The 21,173-nt window shown below is 31.8% G+C and overlaps 3 protein-coding genes across 3 annotated transcripts in view; all 3 read right to left on the bottom strand.

Annotated features, from left to right (window-relative positions):
• The window catches only part of LOC139493341 (pre-mRNA-splicing factor CWC22 homolog), a 41,796-nt gene extending 20,953 nt beyond the window's left edge, over window positions 1-20,843 (bottom strand). The window contains exon 1 of the mRNA XM_071281664.1: window positions 20,582-20,843. The gene's annotated coding sequence lies outside the window, so the exon portion shown is untranslated. The remainder of the gene's footprint in view (window positions 1-20,581) is intronic.
• Window positions 340-1,662, bottom strand: LOC139492566 (uncharacterized protein F54H12.2-like). The gene has a single exon (XM_071280719.1). The coding sequence runs from the start codon at window positions 1,660-1,662 to the stop codon at window positions 340-342; it is 1,323 nt and encodes a 440-aa protein (XP_071136820.1).
• LOC139492565 (uncharacterized) lies at window positions 2,547-3,701 on the bottom strand. The gene has a single exon (XM_071280718.1). It carries the CDS (start codon window positions 3,699-3,701, stop codon window positions 2,547-2,549), a length of 1,155 nt encoding a protein of 384 aa, XP_071136819.1.
• Window positions 20,844-21,173: the final 330 nt, after the last annotated feature.

Here is a 21,173-nt window from a genome sequence, read left to right as displayed (position 1 = left end):
TGAAAATGCAATATTGACCGCATACTGATGAATTCTCACTCTGTAATCGTTTTTGATTTATTTCCAGAGATATCGCATTGTGTTCAAAGAATTTTAAGAAGTGACGTGAATAATAATCGGGAGAGTGTGCGAAGCTGTCGAAAAATATCCCTCTTCGTTCCTCATTTATGAAAAAGGCGATCCAGTGTGCACCATTCTCAAAATGATTTTCAGTGTTACAAATAAATCCCATGGGTCGATTTCTCACTATCTTAGGTATCTGATCTGCTGCAAATATACCAACAATTTTATCCTTCATTAGTTCATCACAATTAATCATACACTCCAATTGCATAGTGTTCATTCTTGAATTATGATGTCTCGAGTTTGAGTTATTTCAAAATATCCACTAAATTCACTATAAATGATTATAGTTGTTGGTTCAGTGAGGGGAGAATCAAATGTGCATTCCAAATTGACACGTTCATTCCTTTTCAATGTTAAATAATCTAAACCTTCAAAAATTGGTTCCAGTTGAAAGGCATACAAGGCATATCCTTCAGAAAAACTGTCTCTGTTTAATCCATTACCACAGTCTTGCAGAGTTTTCCCAGCAACCTCAAATAGATTGCGAAATGCAACAATGGATGATTCTCCACTTGACGAGTCAAATTTTACTCTGACAGGATTCCCGGAAACTGGCACTCCCTCAACTTTAAGATTTATTTCACTTAGGTGGCAATGTTTGAATGTCCACGGACATAGTGAGTAGTCACCTGCTATGTTTTGACTCCCCGTAAAGGCTATCAATACCTTATTGGGTCTATTATTCTGGAATATGTTGTTGAAGTTAAAACTTATTTGACCAGCTGGAAGTGAAATTGTGCGAACATCATTTTGCACAATGGGATATTTAGCGTTTACTGTCCTGAGTATAGAATCGTGGCCATATACAATGCCGGGGTGAACGTGGATCTTTGCTATTGATAGATACATATCTTCAATCTCAAGGTAATAATCAGCATCTTCATCAACCGACATTAGATAAAATTCTGGTCTCGATCTGTAGAATTTCACAGTAACTCCTACTTGATTTAATATGTAACGATTCATTGAAAACAGGGGATGGAAAATGTTTCCTTCAAGATCAACAGTTTTACCATTTTTTATGTATGCTGTTCTTCTGTAGAGCCCAAGATTTGATCCTGTGTTACAATCTGCATCATCCAATGTTCCTTGATGATCGTCTATCCATAATTGACTTGAGAGCTGCGATTCTTTAGCTTCTTTCCCATATTTCAATAAAGTTTGCATATAAGCTTTGTAAGGGTAAAATCCTGTTGAAGATGTGACAATTTTATTTTGAATTAAAACATCTATTTGATTAAATAATGCATGCAAAACATAGTTCACAGGCCCGCAATTAACGTCACTGCTATCTGCTATGGTTCCATCTCCTCTTTTAAGTCTTAGACGTACATGCATTGTTGATTTACTTAAGTCTAGATACTCTGTTCCACCAGATATGTGAAACTCTATTGGCGATGTCTTTGTAAAAGTTGCAGCTGGTCGAATATGTTCATATGTGATTCTTGTGACTGCAGTTTGATGACCTGGTAGATTGAATAAAGACAACTGACTTGGTTGCAGCTCATGAAATGTTTCAGGATTTATTTTAGCCATTTTGAATTTTACTGGAAAATATCCTTTTCAATTAGCTGATTCTTTAATCTTTTTTTCACACTCTGTACACTTCCTTTCTTACTGTTTGTTTTATTTTTCCTTCCTCCTTTCTTTGTCTTTTTCGTTTTCTTCTGCTCCCCTCTATGGCTTTTTCTATTACTGTTTTGTAACTTCCCACGTTTGCGTTTTATCTTTTTCACAGCTCGACTAATTTCCGACTTAGCATTTTCCACCTGCTGCTGTGCATGTGTTACAAGTTTAATGGGTGATTGCGCATGTGGTTTACTTTGTGGTAATGTGATTGGTTCCATGAAGCTAGCTGCTGAATTAGTGAGGGAACCACCACTCTGGATAGTTCTTCTGTATGAATTATTAAGATATGAATTGTGATGTTTGTCATTCGCTAGATTTTCATAGTACATTATCCATGTCCTAGGGTCTAGCACATATTGAGAATTGTTCAATTCCATGATTATCATGCAAAGTATGGATACGACCTGAAGTGCAGTGTAATCGACACTGGATTTTTTAAAAATGATGCATGACTCCCTTGCATGTCAGTAATAAAGAATTCAATGTCTCTTATTTCACTTTTCACCACTGGAATGTATGCAAGTTGATCAAAGTGGTAGTATTCAGTTTGAGAGCAGCAACATATTCGCTTCAATAAGGGTTGTTTGTTACCATCGACTATTACATCACCGCATATGTTTGCATATATATATAGATCATTATTTGATGATAATTTAATATCAACTAATGCGACTTTCCATTTTGATTTCATCACTATTGGCGTCTGAAGATATGTACGGAATTTGTGTGGTCTGTTATGTGGGTAAATGTCTAAATTTTTGTTACTGTTAATGACCATGTAAAAGCTCATTTTAAAAGTCAACAATATCTCTCTCAGGAATCCACTGACAAAAACGTTTATCCCAATCCTGGAATTTTACATAACCCTCACGTTGACCATTCCGCCTTCGCCATTTAAGCACTTTCTCAACAAACCACAATGCGTCAGCCTCCTTTTTCACACGCTGCAACTCTGTATAATTGAAATTGCCTACAACTTCCTTGTCCAAAAAATCTTGTACTTTATAAAAGATTTTCCCATGTATTAGAAATCGTCTATATATTTTAAATATTTCGGAGGTCCACTGTTGCTGATAAGCTCTTTGAAACGGTTTCTTCAAATGGCTCAGTCTTACCATGTCATTGATTTTAAAATGAAACTGTTTCCCTCTTTTACGTTGTACTTTTAATGTTTCTTTCTTTTCTCTGATTCGTTTTTCTTTGGGTGGAGTTTTAATATACATATATGCCCACAAATCATATTTGTTTTTCTCATTCACATCTTTTGGAGCTGTATTATTTAAACTTCTATGTGGCGTTGCATTATAACTTGCTACCAAATTTTGTAGAACATTGAGATAGCTATAAGTTCTATGCTTTGTAAAATATCGGAACATCATCCTCCGAAATGTCAAATTGACCCTCTCTGCTATTGACGCTTTACTACTGTCGGAATTTAAATAGACATGATGGTAAATGTCATATTTTTTAAACACACGTTTCAAATCTTTGTTTTTGAATTCAGTTCCCGCATCTGTGGAAACCTTCAAAGGGATTTTACCATGTTTGAAGATTTTTTCAAATGCATCAGCTACTGTCTTCCCAAACTTGTTTTTTAATGGATAAATCCATAAAAACCGTGTGAAAATATCGATAACAACCAACAGGAAACGTGTCTTATTGTTATATTTCTGTATGTTGGATACATCCATAAGGTCAGCATCGTATTGCTCATACGGTTCCGATACAATTATTTTCACTCTTTTAATTCTACGTTTTACAGGTTTTTGTAAATTGTAGTCGTCTATTTTTTCCATCCATTTCCTGATCTTGTATACGCTTGGTACATTTCCATCTCTTGATGTCTTCAACGTTTGATAAATTTTTTCAGCACTTAGGTATGCTCCCCCATTTGCTGTATTGTAATATACATTCCTAAGTTTTTCATCTAAATCATCATTTTCCATTGTTAAAAATAGGTTCCAAATCTATCATTTTTTCAACTTTATCTATTATGCGAGATGCTCTGTGCGGTGTTTTCAATATAGTATTTTTCCAATCTGTTGATTGTAAAAATGTAAGTTGATAGTAGACTCTCACATTATCTGGAATATTTGATTGTCTGACTAAATTAACAAAATCGGTGTACACTTTATCTGTTTCTACTTGATAAAAAAAATCCCATGCATTTCCTCCACTTATGTGTTCCACTTGATTTTCCTTCTTCAGAATGTCAAAAACTGACTTTGCATATATTATATCGAATATGTTATCAAGTCTGGCTATATTTTCACATGATTCTATCTCATCCATGTTTTATTAATAATAATAATAATTTATAATGTATGATATTTTTGTTTGGGTTAGGGTTAGGGTTAGGGTTAGGGTTAGGGTTAGGGTTAATTATTATATTTACCAATTAAACTTTTATCAAATTAAAGCTCTCAAATTGTTTTAAATGTTCCTTTTACTACTTCCATATCCAGCATATCAACAATTTAAATGATTGGTAATGCGTTAAATTGTTTAATGAAATGAAATTTTTTTTTAAATGTTCAATTTACTTTTACTACTTCCATATCCAGCATATCAACAATGTTAAATTGATTGGTAATGCATTAAAATTGTTTAATGCAGTGAAAAAAAAAATAAAAACATTCTTTTATATTTTACAAATTAAAAATCAATATTTTGATATTATCCAACAAATATATTATGCAATTTTTGCTGACGGGGGCAAAATTTTTGTCAACGTGGCAAAAATATTTGCTGCTGCCACACAATATATACTACTACTAACTCTCAAAGGTCACTGGTTCGTTTGTTTAACACATTCAAATTAAAATCTTTGAAGTTTATTATTACAAATGTAAGGCTGACTGTTTTATTTCTGTTTCATATAAGACCTTAATAAAGCATCGATAACACTGCTTTTTACAAACACATGACTAGTTTAAAGAGGTTTCTTTCTGAGTCGTTAGCTTGATCTATCCAAGCAATTGTTAACAATAGGACATTTATTTGATGTAAAATTATAGCACACAAGTATCGTATCATAATCCATTATTTGATTCGGGGACTTTCCTTTCATTTTTAATCCATCTAGATTGAAACTGAAAAAAATGTTTTCCTGCTAATGAAATTGAAAATAGAAATTGGGAATGTGTCAAATAGACAACAGTCCGACCAAAGAGCAGACAACAGTCGAAGGCCACCAATGATATATACATAACTTTTTTATCAGTACCATAGCTATCGCTTGAAATGGAGGTACAAATTCGGTAAACTTTATGTAAATGTTTTCTTATAATTTGATTTTAGATGTTACACGTCTTTTGATTGGTTACCAGTTGCTTTTTTATATATCATCTCATAGACATAACTTTGACCGTACAGTAATCAATGTTAACTACATTTTTGTCATTCAGTCTTCAAAATCTTACAGTCATTCCTAAAATAAAAGTTATCATTACAATAATTATAGTTGAAAGTTACATCTAACCAATGATAATTGTCTATGGAATGGTTACTTTAAAGTGGTCAAAGTGCAGTAAAGTCAATTGCTGTAGTATTTGTTTCACTCACTTGGTCAGAATCAAATGGAAATCAATTCCCAGTGGAAGTAGATATTAAAGACATGTATCGTATGCAAACTTTTTAAAAACTTCATTTTGTGTGAAATTAATTCAAGGGAGATTTACAAAGCTACTTTCAAACAGTCCCGATTTTCGTGATTTTGCAAATCATAAAATTATATAATAATTTGTTTTGAATACTAAATGTCAGACAAGAAATTTCCCGAGTCTATTGACCTCACCTTGTGAAGAGTTTGAAGATCGTTCAACATATTCTACGAATACTTATATATTTATATATATATAAAATATCAGAGACTCGCGTACTTGTGCGTGATATTGTTTCAAAACAAATATTGTCATTTAAGTAATAATTGACCTTTTTAGCATAATTTACCTTTTAATAAAAATACAGAAAAAAATTGCGTATTAAAAAACATAAAGAGAAAAAATAGGACACTGAAATATGTTTTGGAACATAAAAATCCAAAACGCGCTAGGTCAATAGGTTATAATAAAATCATTCAGTTTTGACAACGGATTTAACGAAGGACATTTATTGAGCTTAACACTTGAATATTGTACACTTAAATAAATAAATCCCGCCTAAGAAACAGAACGGAATACAAACACATTTTATTATTCTGTAACAGAAACTCCAAATATGCGTGCGCCCACAGAAGATCAAACTATCGTCAATTACTAGACATATATTTACTTGACTTTTGAAAAGATAAACATTTAAACAGTATGCAATTAAAGATAAAAAGGCTTTTAATGTGGTTCAATATATGCAGGAATAAAATTCTGACTTGAAGTAGATTGTAAATATACATGTCAAAATCGAAGGAACCTTAAAATTCTCCAATAAAGATACATGACACTCGCACGGCCGACACTCGGCTAACCGAGAGATAGGTCGGTTAATCTATATTGAGTATGCGGCTATATCGGCGGTTGGTCTGTTAATCGGGTTGGTTATACGTCTGTTAAGAGTAAAACGCACAATTTTAATATTAAAATCTATTTAATATACAGATTTTGGGTACATTATAAGAATCAAATCAAAAAAAGAAAAGTGTCTGGCAAAATGATATATGTAATAGAACATTTTCCAACTGTAAAAACATTTCATAGTCTGCGCAGTTTTCAGTAAAACTAAAAGGCGTCGCGCAAGTATGTAGTATTTATGCTTATACGCATAGCAATTTTTGTAATGAAAGGCGACAAAAACAATTTTAGATATCATTTAAAGGACACAAAATCGTACTTTGGTTCTAAAATATAAATTGAAATTAGTAAATATTTCATAATTGTAATATAACGTGAGTAATACCACGTTTTAGTGAACATTATGGGAATAAAGTCTGTTAATGGGTTGGACAATTGAAATTGTGTCAGTTAAGAGTTATTTAGCCACGACAATAGTTGTGCTACCTTTATATTTTCCCTTTGAAAAAGTTAAGAATGAGATGCTCTTGAGTAAAAAAAAAATGACAATACGCTGCAACAGTATCCTTCTAGTAAGAACATTTTTATTTTGACTTCCTTTGCATTTTATTAAGGGGTGTGTCACTTCAATATATGGATATGGATTGCCGGCTGGAATATGCATGAATCTATTATTAACGTTTTCTTCAGCCTTAATTTTTGTGTCTGTTCAAAGTAGCACGTTCTCAAATCCGACCGAAAGTGTCTTTCTAATACAACACAGGGTACATATAACGTGTTGTTGTTCTCATATGCACATGATATTTGTCACTGGACGTTAAACTCTAAATCGTCAACATCATCCGATTGGTTCTTTTCTTCTATTACTGAATCATCTGTTGTTTACAAATCAGTCTAAAGAAGTAAATGGAAAGGAGCGAATGCTACATTTGGGTATCTTAAGTTTTAATTCATTTTATTCCGTTTAGTTCCTTTCTACATAAGTGCAGAGGAGAACTGCAGTTCTCCGCATGTAAACTTTTAGCATTTATTACCAATATGAGTACATACCAATCCGTTACTGTTTCAACACCCAGGGGTGTTTCATGTCTTTATTCTCAAACAGTTATTATTTTTTTCTATCTTTTTTTATTAATGCATCACTTCCTACTGTCCTTATCTATTATTCTATATATTCTGTGTTTCCATCCAGATTCTCGTGTATACAATGAGGGTCCGGATTGGGAGTGTTGTTTATTTCTATATTCTTTAAATTGTTTGTTACTTTTCTCTACATTTTATTTTATCTTACTCATTATTATTTCTTTATTCTTTATTTATTCTAGAATCCCAATATATTTTACTTACTGATGTTTAGTTACATTACGACGTTTATATATCTCTGATTTTATACTGGTTAATACCAATTTAGATACAAATTAGTGTCATTCATGACAACCTAAAAAGAATCCACATGATATATGCGACCATTTTTGAATGAAATCAATATGTATAGATTATAACATGCCCTTTTCTATATTAGCCCTGGTATCATCCCGAGACTCCCATATCGGCCTCGAGGCTTTAGCCGAGGGCCAATATGGGTCGAGGGATGGTACCAGGGCAAATATGGAAAAACATGTTATAATCTTTATTAATAAGCTTTTTATCACATATTTAAGTGTTGCAGAAAAGAGGGAAAAGAAGTTCAATTATAACAATTTAATGAAACATAACAGGTTAATTAATCTTAAAAATTTATCCGTATCCGTAACAAATTTGTGATAAGATATAAATAAAAAGCCAAGGTTGACAATGTTTTTTCGAGGGATACCGATCTGCTCTATCACCCTCTCAGCTATGTGATATTTGATTTATTATAATGAATGTCCTATCATCATTTTTTTTAACAGGTGAGTTTTATTATAAAGTAATTTCTATGTAGTCACGTACTTGACAGCGTAACGGGTATTTGAAAAATCATCAGAAGTGAAGTAAATAGACAATAGTAGTGCATTGACTTGACATATAAACGATACAAGGATTAGGCCCGAAACGGAAAAAAAGCTTTGCTATCAAGAAAAAAAAATTTCAATTGTTGCTATTGTTATTTATTTTATTTAAATTTTGGGTAATTACCCCTTTCAAAAGGCCTCATATCTGGCTGAGAAATATACATCACAATGACTATGATGAAATGTACATCACCAGTTGAAACCCATCGATGGTGAACGAATGCGTTTAATATCAACAATAAGCATAACACACAATGATTTATAGGTTTTAACGTAAAAATATTAACAAGTGAAATACGTTTTTCCAACAATTGTAAAAGAAATAAGTTTGAGTCGTTCCACGCTTCGTTGTATAGTAAATTAGAACTTTAAGCATTGTCTATAAAATAACTTGATGTAGATTCAATTCATTGTCGTTTAAACTGCCGATTTTTGATTGGTCTAGCCGAGATGGTGACATTCCAAAAAATTGTCACCCGCTCAGCCATGTGATAGAGTAAATTAACACCTTCGTATTAGGCAATCAAAATATGGCATTTTAACATGATGTATAATAATACTTTAATATTACACTTTTTTATATCAGTTTTCAATATATGGCCTAAATTCATTGTTCATGTCAGTGTTTCCGTATATGTTATGTTTCATTGCTCATGTGTTGTTTCCGTATATTTTAGCCACTCGTCTTGAGCCTACCCATTTGATCCGATAACACCCCATACAGCAATAAAATTATACTTTTATTGCCATTCATTAACTCTTAACAGACCAATTAACAGACCGGGTTTTATACATCCGACCCATTAACAGACCAAGTTTTAAATAAAGATTGATTTATGTCACCAAAATACAGATTTTTGTGTAGATTTTTCACACAATGATATCAATTTGGTTGACAAACATAATGCCTGTCTTTGCTCGATGTTGCAAAATATCTTATGCAAGTAAATTCAACCAACGTGTCTTTTTGTGTACATTTTGTGTGTGTAAAATGTGTATAAATTTATTGATGAGTAACACGCCTTTTCATTTTATAGATCGTACTTCCGAGCTAGAAAAATAATAATTATACCACTGGATTCAGTACATTGAATGGTTTTGTTAGACATGAATAATTTTTATGATAAACATATATTTAAAAAGTTATACAATAAAACATGCAGAATTTCCAATGATTTCCTCGATAACACCTGATTAACAGACTTTAGCCAACCCGATTAACAGACCCACCGCCGATATAGCCACATACTCAATATAGATTAACCGACCAATCTCTCGGTTAGCCGAGTGTCGGCCGTGACTCGTGTGACTCCAATGGTCAGGTCCGTCTTTCTGTTTACTTTTCCTTAAAGACTAAATCTATTAATTTGGTCCTTCGTTATATTTCCTACATATTGTACACTAGATAGATATTCATAGTTTCTGCTGACAATAAAAAAGTTTTCCAACAGTATACACAATAAGAATAAGCATGTTTTTTTTTTTAAATTCATCAGACCTTACGGGAAAATAAGGGTATTTTGGATTAGGAGATATTTTGCATAACAGGCCACCTACGGACCGCTCAACGAGTTTTTGAAATGTTATTTACTGGTAGAGAGCATGTCATCGAATGTTCGTCTCCATTATAACCGGACGTGTCTGCGTACTTGCACATCCCTAAAGTCAAAAGGACGTACCGCTTGGATAGGGGTTTTACTGATGGTTGGAGAACACCAGATTGATCCTAATATTCCTAGCTCACCCTTGGGGACAATTATATAAGAAACAACAAATGTAATAAAGATACAACGTTTCATTTAATTGTTTTTTACAAAAAAGTCAAAATACGGTTCACAACTCGAATCAGAAATATAACCCACTTCTACAGTGTTTGCCGAATGTATTTTCTACTAATATGTCATGTAAACCCAGCAGTTTTATTTGCTATATAATGTAGACAATCTCAAACCACCCAAGATTACATTAGTTATACCTGCAGAGATAAGGAAAACATTATTTGTTCACAGTAAATACAACCCTATGTTGATATGTACTTGTGTATTGTCTGCTAATCAGACTATTGACGGATCAATCAATCAAATCAAATATTGGTGAACCATATCAAAGGTGTTGATTCAATACTAACAGAATTATTGACACGTGTGATACTTGTAAACGTTTTATTTCTCTTTGTAAATTAAATGGTATGTAATATTTCCGTACAGATGATACTATAATAATAGTTTGATGGACTTGTCGAAAGGTATAAGACAGACTTAATTGCTTTGACCCATGATTATCTAATAGAAGTATACGTTAAGTTTCACGATTTACTATTTACTATTGAAAGAAAAAAGCAACTCATTCATTCGCCTGCATTGTCTATTCACTAGGAAATGAATTATTTAAGTCAGTTTTCATGGATTGTCTTGTTAAAAACGCATACACTACAATCTTTGACTGTGTATAAATAAGCCTCCCTACTAACCTAATATCAAATATACAACGTCTCATGGAGGGCGCTTTTAACCAATCATATTCCTAGAAATGTATAAGAGGTAAGATACACTACAATGTTTGGGTTCCAGTATCTTACCACTTATTTAGGATGGTTTAACAGTTCGGTATTCATTTGTAGCCAAAAGATTCTACCTTTATAATTTAGTACACTAGTCGTAAGTTCTTCTGCTCAAGACTTGTCGTGACGCTCAAATCATAACAGTTTAAAAAGTCAAATCAGTATTTATTCGTCCAAAGTTTTGACCACATTCGTTGGTCCTTGATGTACATTGTATCTTATGTTGATTGTCTCTTGGAATTTTAGATCACCGTTGTCTCTATACTGAATTCACGACTCAAAAAATACCACGGTACTTAGAGCGTCTTGTGTATGTAGTTATGTTGTGGTGAAATTTTTTTATGACTACAATAAGAATACACTTATGAAATCTATATCGCTTTTCATCAATATGAAAAAAATATTGTTCCGTTGAATGTGCAGTGTTATTCAGTGCAGGACGGTATTTGGTGAAGGATTACTAGAAAGGTCCTATTTAAGTGCTTGTAGACTTCGTACTTAAAGTTCTGAAAGCTTTTATACAACTAAGCCTTGCGTAAAGAAACAGACGTAATAAATAAAAGTTTCTCATTTTGAAATTGGGATATTAAATGCGTTTATTTACACAAGGGTTTGTTTTGACTTAATGGTTGACTTTTAAAAGTACAACGTCATTTAAACAATTGAACAGATTCGTTAAAGTATTTTATAATATATTCTTATTGATTTTGAAAATAAATTCCAACAGTTTTTTTTTCTTTTCAAGATTTGTAGCTTTCATTAAAACAATCATAACTGTTATTAGACAACATTGAATCTTGTGAAAAACTGTCATCAAATCACACTGAGTCTTGTATAAAAACTATTACAAATTTCAAAACACAATTAATGTTTAGGAAACAAAACCAAATCAATGCACACTGAATCTTCAGAAAAAAACAATTTAAAAGTATAAATCAAAGTGCAGGAAAAGATTGTTACAGTAATTTTTCAGAATCTTTTTTTTATACACACTGATTCTTCACAAAACTGTTATTAATTATACACACATTTTTGGAAAACAAATGTAATGCGTACGTTCACACTGAATTTTAAGAATACCTTCTTAAAAAACCTATTGGATCTTCCAAAAAACTATCATCAGTTCACACTGAATCTTCGGAGAAACTTTCATCAGTTCACATTGAATCTACATAGAAACTGTCATCAGTTCACACTGGAACGTCAGATAAACTTAAATCAGTTCACACTGAATCTTTATAGAAACTGTCATCAGCTCACACTGAACCTTCAGAGAAACTTTCATTAGTTCACACTGAAACTTCAGAGAAACTGACATCAGTTCAAACTGAAACTTTAGAGAAACTGACATCAGTTTACACTGAATCTTTGTAGAAACTGTCATCAATTCACACTGAAACTTAAGCGAAACTGTCATCGGTTCACACTGATTCTTCAGAGAAACTGACATCAATTCACACGGAATCTTTATAGAAACTGTGATCAGTTCACACTAATTCTTCAGAGAAACTATAATCAGATCACACTCATATAAACTGTTGTCAGCTCACATTGCACCTTCAGAGAAACTGTCATCAGTTCACATCGAATCGTCAGAGAAACTGTCATCAATTCACACTGAATCTTCAGAGAAACCGACATTAGTTACACTAAATCTTAAGAGAAACTGGCATCAGGTCACACTGAATCTTCAGAGAAATTGACATCAGTTTACACTGAATCTTCAGAAAAACTGTCATCGATTCACACTGAATCCTCAGAGAAAATGACATCTGTTAAAACTGAATCCTTAGCGCAACTGTCATCAATATACACATTGAATCTTCAGAAAGACAACAGAACGAAAAGATTTGCATGTAAGATGTCAGGTCATAAAAGATCTAATCGAAATCTGCTCAAACCGGACTTGAAGCGGTCTTGCACTTGCAATGAGGTAATGATTTGAGCTAACGATAGTCTTGCAGACTTCTGTGCAGCATTTGTATTTGTATCCATCTGATGAACTAAGCCTTTTTCAACTGATTTTTATAGTTTGTTCTTACGTTGTACTGTTTCACCGCTGTCCCAGGTTAAGCGAGGGTTGGGATCCCGCTAGCATCTTTAACCGAACAAGATTATGTATGCATGTGCCTGTTCCAATTCAAGAGCCTGTAATTCAGTGAATGTCGTTTGTTGATGTGTTTATACTGTTTTTAGTTTATTTTTTGTACTTAAATTAGGCCATTAGTTTTCTCGTATGAATTGTTTTTCATTTGTCATTTCGGGGCCTTTTGTAGCTGACTATATGCGATATGGGCTTTGCTCATTGTTGAAGGCCGTACGGTGACCTATAATGGTTAATGTCTGTGTCATTTGGTCTCTTGTGGAGAGTTGTCTCATTGGCAATCATACCACATCTTCTTTTTTATATTCACTGCTGTTTTGATGAGCAGGAATCACAACTTCGTTTTCAGTTAATCCCGGGTCGTGTAGGACTTTGTATAGATACTTAATAACCTATATCCCTTCTTGTCTATTCAAACATTTATAACTATGCATAGAAATCTTAACTTGTCATAATATACTTTATTTGCAATAATCTCTGAATATTATTAATAATTTGAAATTTAAATTCTTTCAAAAGCATGGTAACTTCAATTGTTTTAGCAAAATCGTGTCACAATCATGACAGATTATCAATTGAAACGTCAAAATGAAACGTAACTTTACACCTGATAAAAGACAACATTTCATTTGTAAAATCCACATATACATATAGCATAAGTAATTTAAAATCTGGAAGATGAAGGACAAAGTCAAACTATAATGTATCTGATTAATATACACAACCACACTATAGATCCTTATAAATCTAACTCAACTAGTGAAACATTGTATTGAGTATGATGAGTGAAACATTGTATTGCGTATGATGAGTGAAACATTGTATTGAGTATGATGAGTGAAACATTGTATTGAGTATGATGAGTGAAACATTGTATTGCGTATGATGAGTGAAACATTGTATTGAGTATGATGAGTGAAACATTGTATTGAGTATGATGAGTGAAACATTGTATTGAGTATGATGAGTGAAACATTGTATTGAGTATGATGAGTGAAACATTGTATTGCGTATGATGAGTGAAACATTGTATTGCGTATGATGAGTGAAACATTGTATTGAGTATGATGAGTGAAACATTGTATTGAGTATGATGAGTGAAACATTGTATTACGTATGATGAGTGAAACATTGTATTGAGTATGATGAGTGAAACATTGTATTGAGTATGATGAGTGAAACATTGTATTGAGTTTGATGAGTGAAACATTGTATTGAGTATGATGAGTGAAAAGTCAATTGCTTTCAAATCGGGGAAAAATATTGTGGCTACATAATTGTAAAATATCAATGGTCATCTATAATACAGATATTCGAACTCGGTCAATTAAATCACAATGATGTCCACAATATTCGACAGAATGACCTCATCTTTACTTGTTTGAATATTTGAAAATAGCATCAATGTTATAAGCAGCCTATCAGAAAAATATCATAATAGCAAACGCAAGCTCTATCATATCAACGTGTTATAACTCTATATGCAGATGCTATATATTGTAATGTTGGTACATAGAAATATAAGATTCACAATTGGAAAGCTTAAATTATATCTTTTGCTGTAAACTTTTAATTCGAATCCTACACGCATAAAAAAATTCTACAACCTGACATGCAGCAGACAAAACATACTTTGTGACATACTTTAGTTAAGTACAATCGATAGATGCAGTCATTATAGTCAACATATCATGTTACTTTGTATGAATTTTATATGGCAGTGCCGATGAAAATACGCAGGAAAGATACATTTTCACTCGTATTTTAGGGGAACACGTTAAATCAATGTTTATGTAACCAAGATCAAGAAGCAAATAAATAATACATCAAAACCAAAAGGCCTAAACAGTAACAAATGATTCCTTAGTCAAATTGTCTTTACCGTAAGTAGAACCAGCAATACAGGTAATAAACTTGATGCTTGAAAACCACATTGTTTATTTATTGCCAAACAAACGTACCATTATTGCAAGGGTGTCGCTTCTCACAGAAGGCAGATTCTTGTCTTAATGTCTAAACCACTTGTTATCCAGACGAAAACTAATGATACATGTAGTTTTATCAATTTCAATTTTACATGCGCCCAAGTTGTATGAAAATATACGAAAAGGATAGAGTGACCAGGCTACATTTGTTTATATAAGTCAGAACTTGAAAAAGAAAATTTTCACATTTGAAAAAAAAAAACAAACACATTTGCAACCACTGTTAATATAATCGTTTGTGTTGCATTTCAATTCTGAAAGCATACTGAGTTTTTCAAAAACGTAAACATTAGATATTTGAAAACATTTCGATAACCTTGAAATTAACAATGAAATTATGAGTGGTAAAGTCTACAAACTTGACAGTTAATATACTCTCTAACTAGAACGCCCTGACTGACAGTCAAACAATAAAAGAAGCCTTATTAAATTCCTAAATGAAAATATTACCAATAAACAATACTATTGTAACATAATATAACAATAGAACGTTATATATTGAGTCGGTTTTAATCATAGCAATTAACTTTAAGTGCAGACATTTTCGCTAGGGAAAATGTCACTCAAAAGATAAAATCAACATACATGTATAAACAACTCGTAGACAACACACGAATGTCAAAGTTATACTTTTCCCTTTCACTGACTACAATTCAAGAAGATATTGTACTTTACAAATGTATAATTGATTGCTTGTTTACGTTTAAAATTTTGAAGATTTAAAATAATTTAGCTATAATATATAATAGATATACTTACACGGTAATACTATGTTTGTTTTGGTCAATTTAACAGATGATACTTACAGAATAATTTTCATTTGTAAAACAGACCTCAGTGAATAATTGCTATACAATATATACTTTAAACAAACCTAGAGGGAGGGTTCGGGGACCGCATTATGTGTTGTGTAAATTATTGCTTCTATATTATGTGCTTTATTGTTGTCTTTTGTACTAGTATATATAAAAAGAAGATGTGGTATGCTTGCCAATGAGACAACTCTTCCCAAAAGACCACAACCTTCACCCTAACCTGGGACAGTGATGTAACAGTACAACATAAGACGAACTATAACAATCAGTTGAAAAAATCTTCACTCATCAAAGAGATTCAAATAGAAATACATGTACAAAAAACACAAAAAAAACCAAACAGATTGGACGTGGCCTAGTACTTGTACATCCCAACAACAAAAAGACACTAAGTTCAGATCTGAGAGTACTCGCAGTTACTGACAGCTAGTTCATATCCAATAACAACAGACAAGAAAATCATGCATCTAAAACTTTAATATCAATCAGTACACATCCAACTTCCAATGGATTTAGTATAAAGACGTCATAAACAGACAGGGAAAAACATGTCCTTATACAATGCAAATAAAACAGTTATCGACAGATTGAAGATCAATGAAAGTACATATGTACACACAATAATTATTAAGAGGAGCAGATTGTGGAAGTGACCATCACCTTGTCTACTTGTAAAGATAAAACTTAAACTGAGAAAAGTAGTCAGACCACAACATAACAGTAAAGCATATAACATCCTACGCCTTAAAGACAACCCGATAAAACAAAAAAAGACAACCAGATAAGACAAACAAATTAACATCAGCTAAAGAAACCAATATTAAACATTACAAAATATCAGTGAAAACAGCGGTAACATTGGTCTTGGTCTAAATGAACATTGGAACAAAGTAAAAACTATTTTTAGTGATACGGCTGCTAATGTACTTGGAATATGAGACAGGATAAGGAGAATGTGGATTTCAGATATAAATCTGGAATGTTATAGAAAAAAGCAGATTAACGAAAAGTAAGTGCAATTAGACAAGATCAGAAAGGTTGAAAGTACAAAGCTACAAATAGAATACTCAGAGCTTAATAAAGAAGTTAAGAAAAAAGCAAAAGAAGACAAACTTAGACTGAAAACATCAAATGCATTGAATTTTAAAAACTTCTTCTTATATTAGAAACATGAATTGCCGAACAGGAGGTGCAAACTCATTTGTTTTTAATGCAATTGATACTAGATCATACTAGTTGAAGCCTTGCTTACATTGTCAATACAATGCCGCATAAACTCAAAATTAACTGTGCTCTTCCGGAAATCATTCTTATTTATTTGATGAACCGTTTATGTTTTTTTCTCTCTATAAAACATGCAAAACATAACATTTACACAACAATAATATATTCACAATTTCACATTGGACGTGGTAATATTATTTTGTCGGGGTTTTATTATTCGCATGTATTACTTCAAGGACATCGTGTCCTTCACATGCATCATACTGAGGGCCTTTTCTTTTTCTTTATTTAAGTCGGCTTTTCAAGCATTAAGAGTTTTATATGCGAACCTTTCCAATATCTTTTCGATTTGATATTTAAACAAAACTGTAAATCATGATAAAAATTCGAGAACTTTTTAGCAAGCACATGTCGCTAACAATATAGAAGTGCACCAATTGAATGACAAGGTCATTAGCACTGTAGTAGAATTAAACAATATAAAATACAGACTATTCAAATGTATTTATTTGAACTAAAGCATACTTCATAGGTACTTGTTGTGAAGTGTGTCTTAGCTGTATAGTGTACTACATATATATAATCCGTTGACATTTATAATTCACAAATGTTTATGCTGTGTTTTATTTATTATCTGAATTGGCATTTTATTGCACAGCATAAATCTTCGTCGCAATACGTCTGATATGTATGCCCTTAACTATAGTTCTTTAAATATTTTTTAAATTGCTGAATTTAAAGGTTTTTATTAAATTTCTCATCCTTTATCATAAAAGTTTCTCAGGGTTGTACAAATGAATGTAAAAATTATCCAATTATTTTTAATTCATTCTTTTTACACCTTTTGGAGTAAATTAAAAATTGGTCTTTGAAGAAAATATTAAATAAATATCAATAGCTTAAATGTTTTATAATTACAAACTATTATTGAGGAACCAAAGCAGGCAATTCACTTTTTTAAAATCGAAATTTCTAAAATATTCTTAGACTAGCTTTATATTACATTTATTAGATCTTATTAGTATTCATTAGCTCATATGTAATTGTATACAACCATTTAAAAAAATATTTATTAAAAAAAGTGTCTTAAAAAGTGACAATGCAAAATATTATATGATATACAGACGCTAATGAAAATTTAAAATGAACAAGAACATATGTCTATCGGACATTTTGCCCTGATACAACTATTGAACTTATAATCATGAGCCATTTTATCTGTGTCAGAACCGTAAATTCTGCATATATATATTTTAAAACATAAATTTCATTTGTATATATGTCTTCCACGTCACCTTGATGTTAGGCTATGTATCATGAAAATTGAAACGGACGGACGGACAGACCGAAACACATATAATGACCACTTACATATGGTAGGCATAGCAAACCTCAATGTAATATACATAAAACAATTGCAATTATTTTCTATTCAAAAGCAATGTTTCACTTTTCCTGGTACAAAAGTAATGTTAGCCACCGTATCATAAACGATGTAAGCCTACATGGAAAGGATCACCCATAGATCACCTATGCTGTCTCAGTAAACTTGAAAACGACTATAAAGTGGTGTCTAAGTAAGGTTAAACACATAAAAGGGTATTCAGTCGAATATTCTTTATGTAAATCAGTTGTACATACAGTAAAGATCAGTAAAATGTGACTATACCAACTGTTCAATTGATGTAAAATCTGATATAAAAGCCAGCACACATATAATGTATAGCGTAATAAGCTGACAGATCTTTTCACAGAGTTCAATTATTTTGTTTTAAATACTGTAAAATTATGTATCGTTGACTGAAAAGATGTTTGGAAATATGTATTCAACTCGTATTTCTAGTATTGGATCTGTTAAAAAGTCGAATGATTAATGGGATAGCGATAATATTGATAGAAATTCAAACTGTTCAAACTTCAATTCAAACAGTACAAAGACATTCGTTATACACGTCTGATTGAAGATAAGTAAACCCCTAAAAGTAAAAAGAAATAAATGTAAGTTCTTTATCACTCAAGGGAAATTTATTGACGTTTCCAAAATAATTTGCCGATAAGTGACAACTTTTTCAATGTAATATTGGTAGATAAATGCTTGTTTAGTCCCAGGTTGGAATAAAGTCAAAACAGGAATGGAGTAATCTGGCTAAGATCAAACATGTTGTACAATCTCTATATTACTGAATTTATTTATTGGACACACAACAGTGTCTAGAGTCATTCAATATAAAATAATGAAAAAAAAATGAAATAATACATAGGATGACTTTTGATAATTGGACCAAAACAGATTACAGTTAAAACGTGTGAAATCACTTTGAAAGCAATGACCTTCATGTTGCTAATGCCTTAAATGAATTTCATTAATATTCTAGTGCCGTACATATAAATTATGCTTTGCATATCAAGTTCGAGAACTATTTAATTGTCATTGAAAAAACACTCCATGAAGACAGGGAAAACATATATGATTTTAAAGAAAACAACAGAGAAAACAACAGACGAAGGCAACGACCATTCTCGTTATGTGTAGATAAGACAGATTTGCAATTCGTCAACGATTGTTGTTAAAAACTTGGTGATAGAGTTACAAACTATTTTTAGTTCAAAAATTACTACTTCAAAATTCGCATAAATTCTACATGAACACAATGTATTTTCTAATACGATGGTTAAAGTAGATGTAAATATTATACAAAAGTTTCAATTTTTAATAACCTAGAAATCAAAATATTCATAACATATTTTGGCATTTTGTTCCTTGTCATAAATTTAAAAACACTGCTTGATCATAGACGAATTCATAAAAAAAATAATATGGGTAATTATGTGCAAAATATAAAGGAAGAAAAATTAACATATTGTTTCAATATACAATGCAATTAGATGTAAAGTAAAGTTCAACGAAACAGAACACCGAGAACACAACCAGAACAGACATATGGAGGTTGACATGTTGTCTGTAATGATAGATAAAAGCTCCCTTCTTGTTGATGAATAAAAGGATGTACAGAAATGAATCAGCCACCCTGCATCACAATAGATATAAGGAGATGTTGTATGAGTGCCAATGAGACAACTCTCCATTCAAGTTACAACTTGAAAGTAAACCATTATAGGTCAAAATACGGTCTTCAACACGAGCCTTGGCTCATCACACCGAACAGCAAGCTATAAAAGGGCCCCAAAAATGACTAGTGTAAACCCAATCAATCGGGTTTAGCTACCACTGTGTATCATGCTTTAATTCACTAAATATACAATTTCAGTTTGTAGTGTAAAATACATTTTGAAAACTGGGAAAATATTTGTTCCGTGATTTTAACAGTTTAAAGACGACATTATTTTTCAACGCAATTGGACCAAATAATTTTTGAACTTCCATTTTTCCTATTACAATTGAAGTAAATAAGTGAAGTGGTAAAAAGACTAAACGGTATAATGATAAATTGATAAGTCAAAAGGAATGAACGGATTAAAGACATACATAACAACATGCATAACCACAAGTACTTACAAAGCCACGTGTTCTGGATAAAAGATTTGTTCCAGGCTAGACTTAATCTTAGGATACTTTATAAAATCATTCTTAAATCGTATATACTGGAAAAAAATATACCATAACTTACATGTACATACCTCTCGATTTAAATGTCTTAAAACGAACGTTTAATCCTGCATATGTATAACTGTGAACTACTAAAATATTAACATCAGAAATAAATCGAATCTTAAATATATCCGATTTCACAACAGAAGTCGTCGTTGTATTATCGATTTGTAATGATTGATCAATGAGCGCGAAAAATCACTAATCAATCGTCCTAAAGTTTTGTCAACAAATGTGATTTAAAGTATTACTTTCTATCTGAACAAAAACTGACGGAAAGGGTTCTAAATTGTACATAGAGATTTAAACTTCTTTTTAAATTTCAAATCCACCGAAGCATTTACCGTTATATGTTATCTATACGTCAAATATGGTCAATAAATACGACTGAAATAATTACACTAATTAGATTAATTGGTTCAATATTAAATAAAAAAATCTTAGACACCTTAGAATTTCTGTTTAAAAATGTAAAAATAAGTAGACCATAATACCGAGAATATTTGTCATGTTTATTAATTGTCAATTAACTACGACTTTTCGTGCTTGAATATAAAAAGACATTGGAATTTCATACAATTATTGAATTAAATATTCTAATTAAAGCCTGTATGCACCAAT

Source organism: Mytilus edulis, chromosome 10 (genome assembly GCF_963676685.1).
Source record: "Mytilus edulis chromosome 10, xbMytEdul2.2, whole genome shotgun sequence".
Classification (NCBI taxonomy): domain Eukaryota; kingdom Metazoa; phylum Mollusca; class Bivalvia; order Mytilida; family Mytilidae; genus Mytilus; species Mytilus edulis.
Note: the sequence above shows the minus strand (reverse complement) of the source record. Positions and strands in the feature narration are given on the sequence as shown.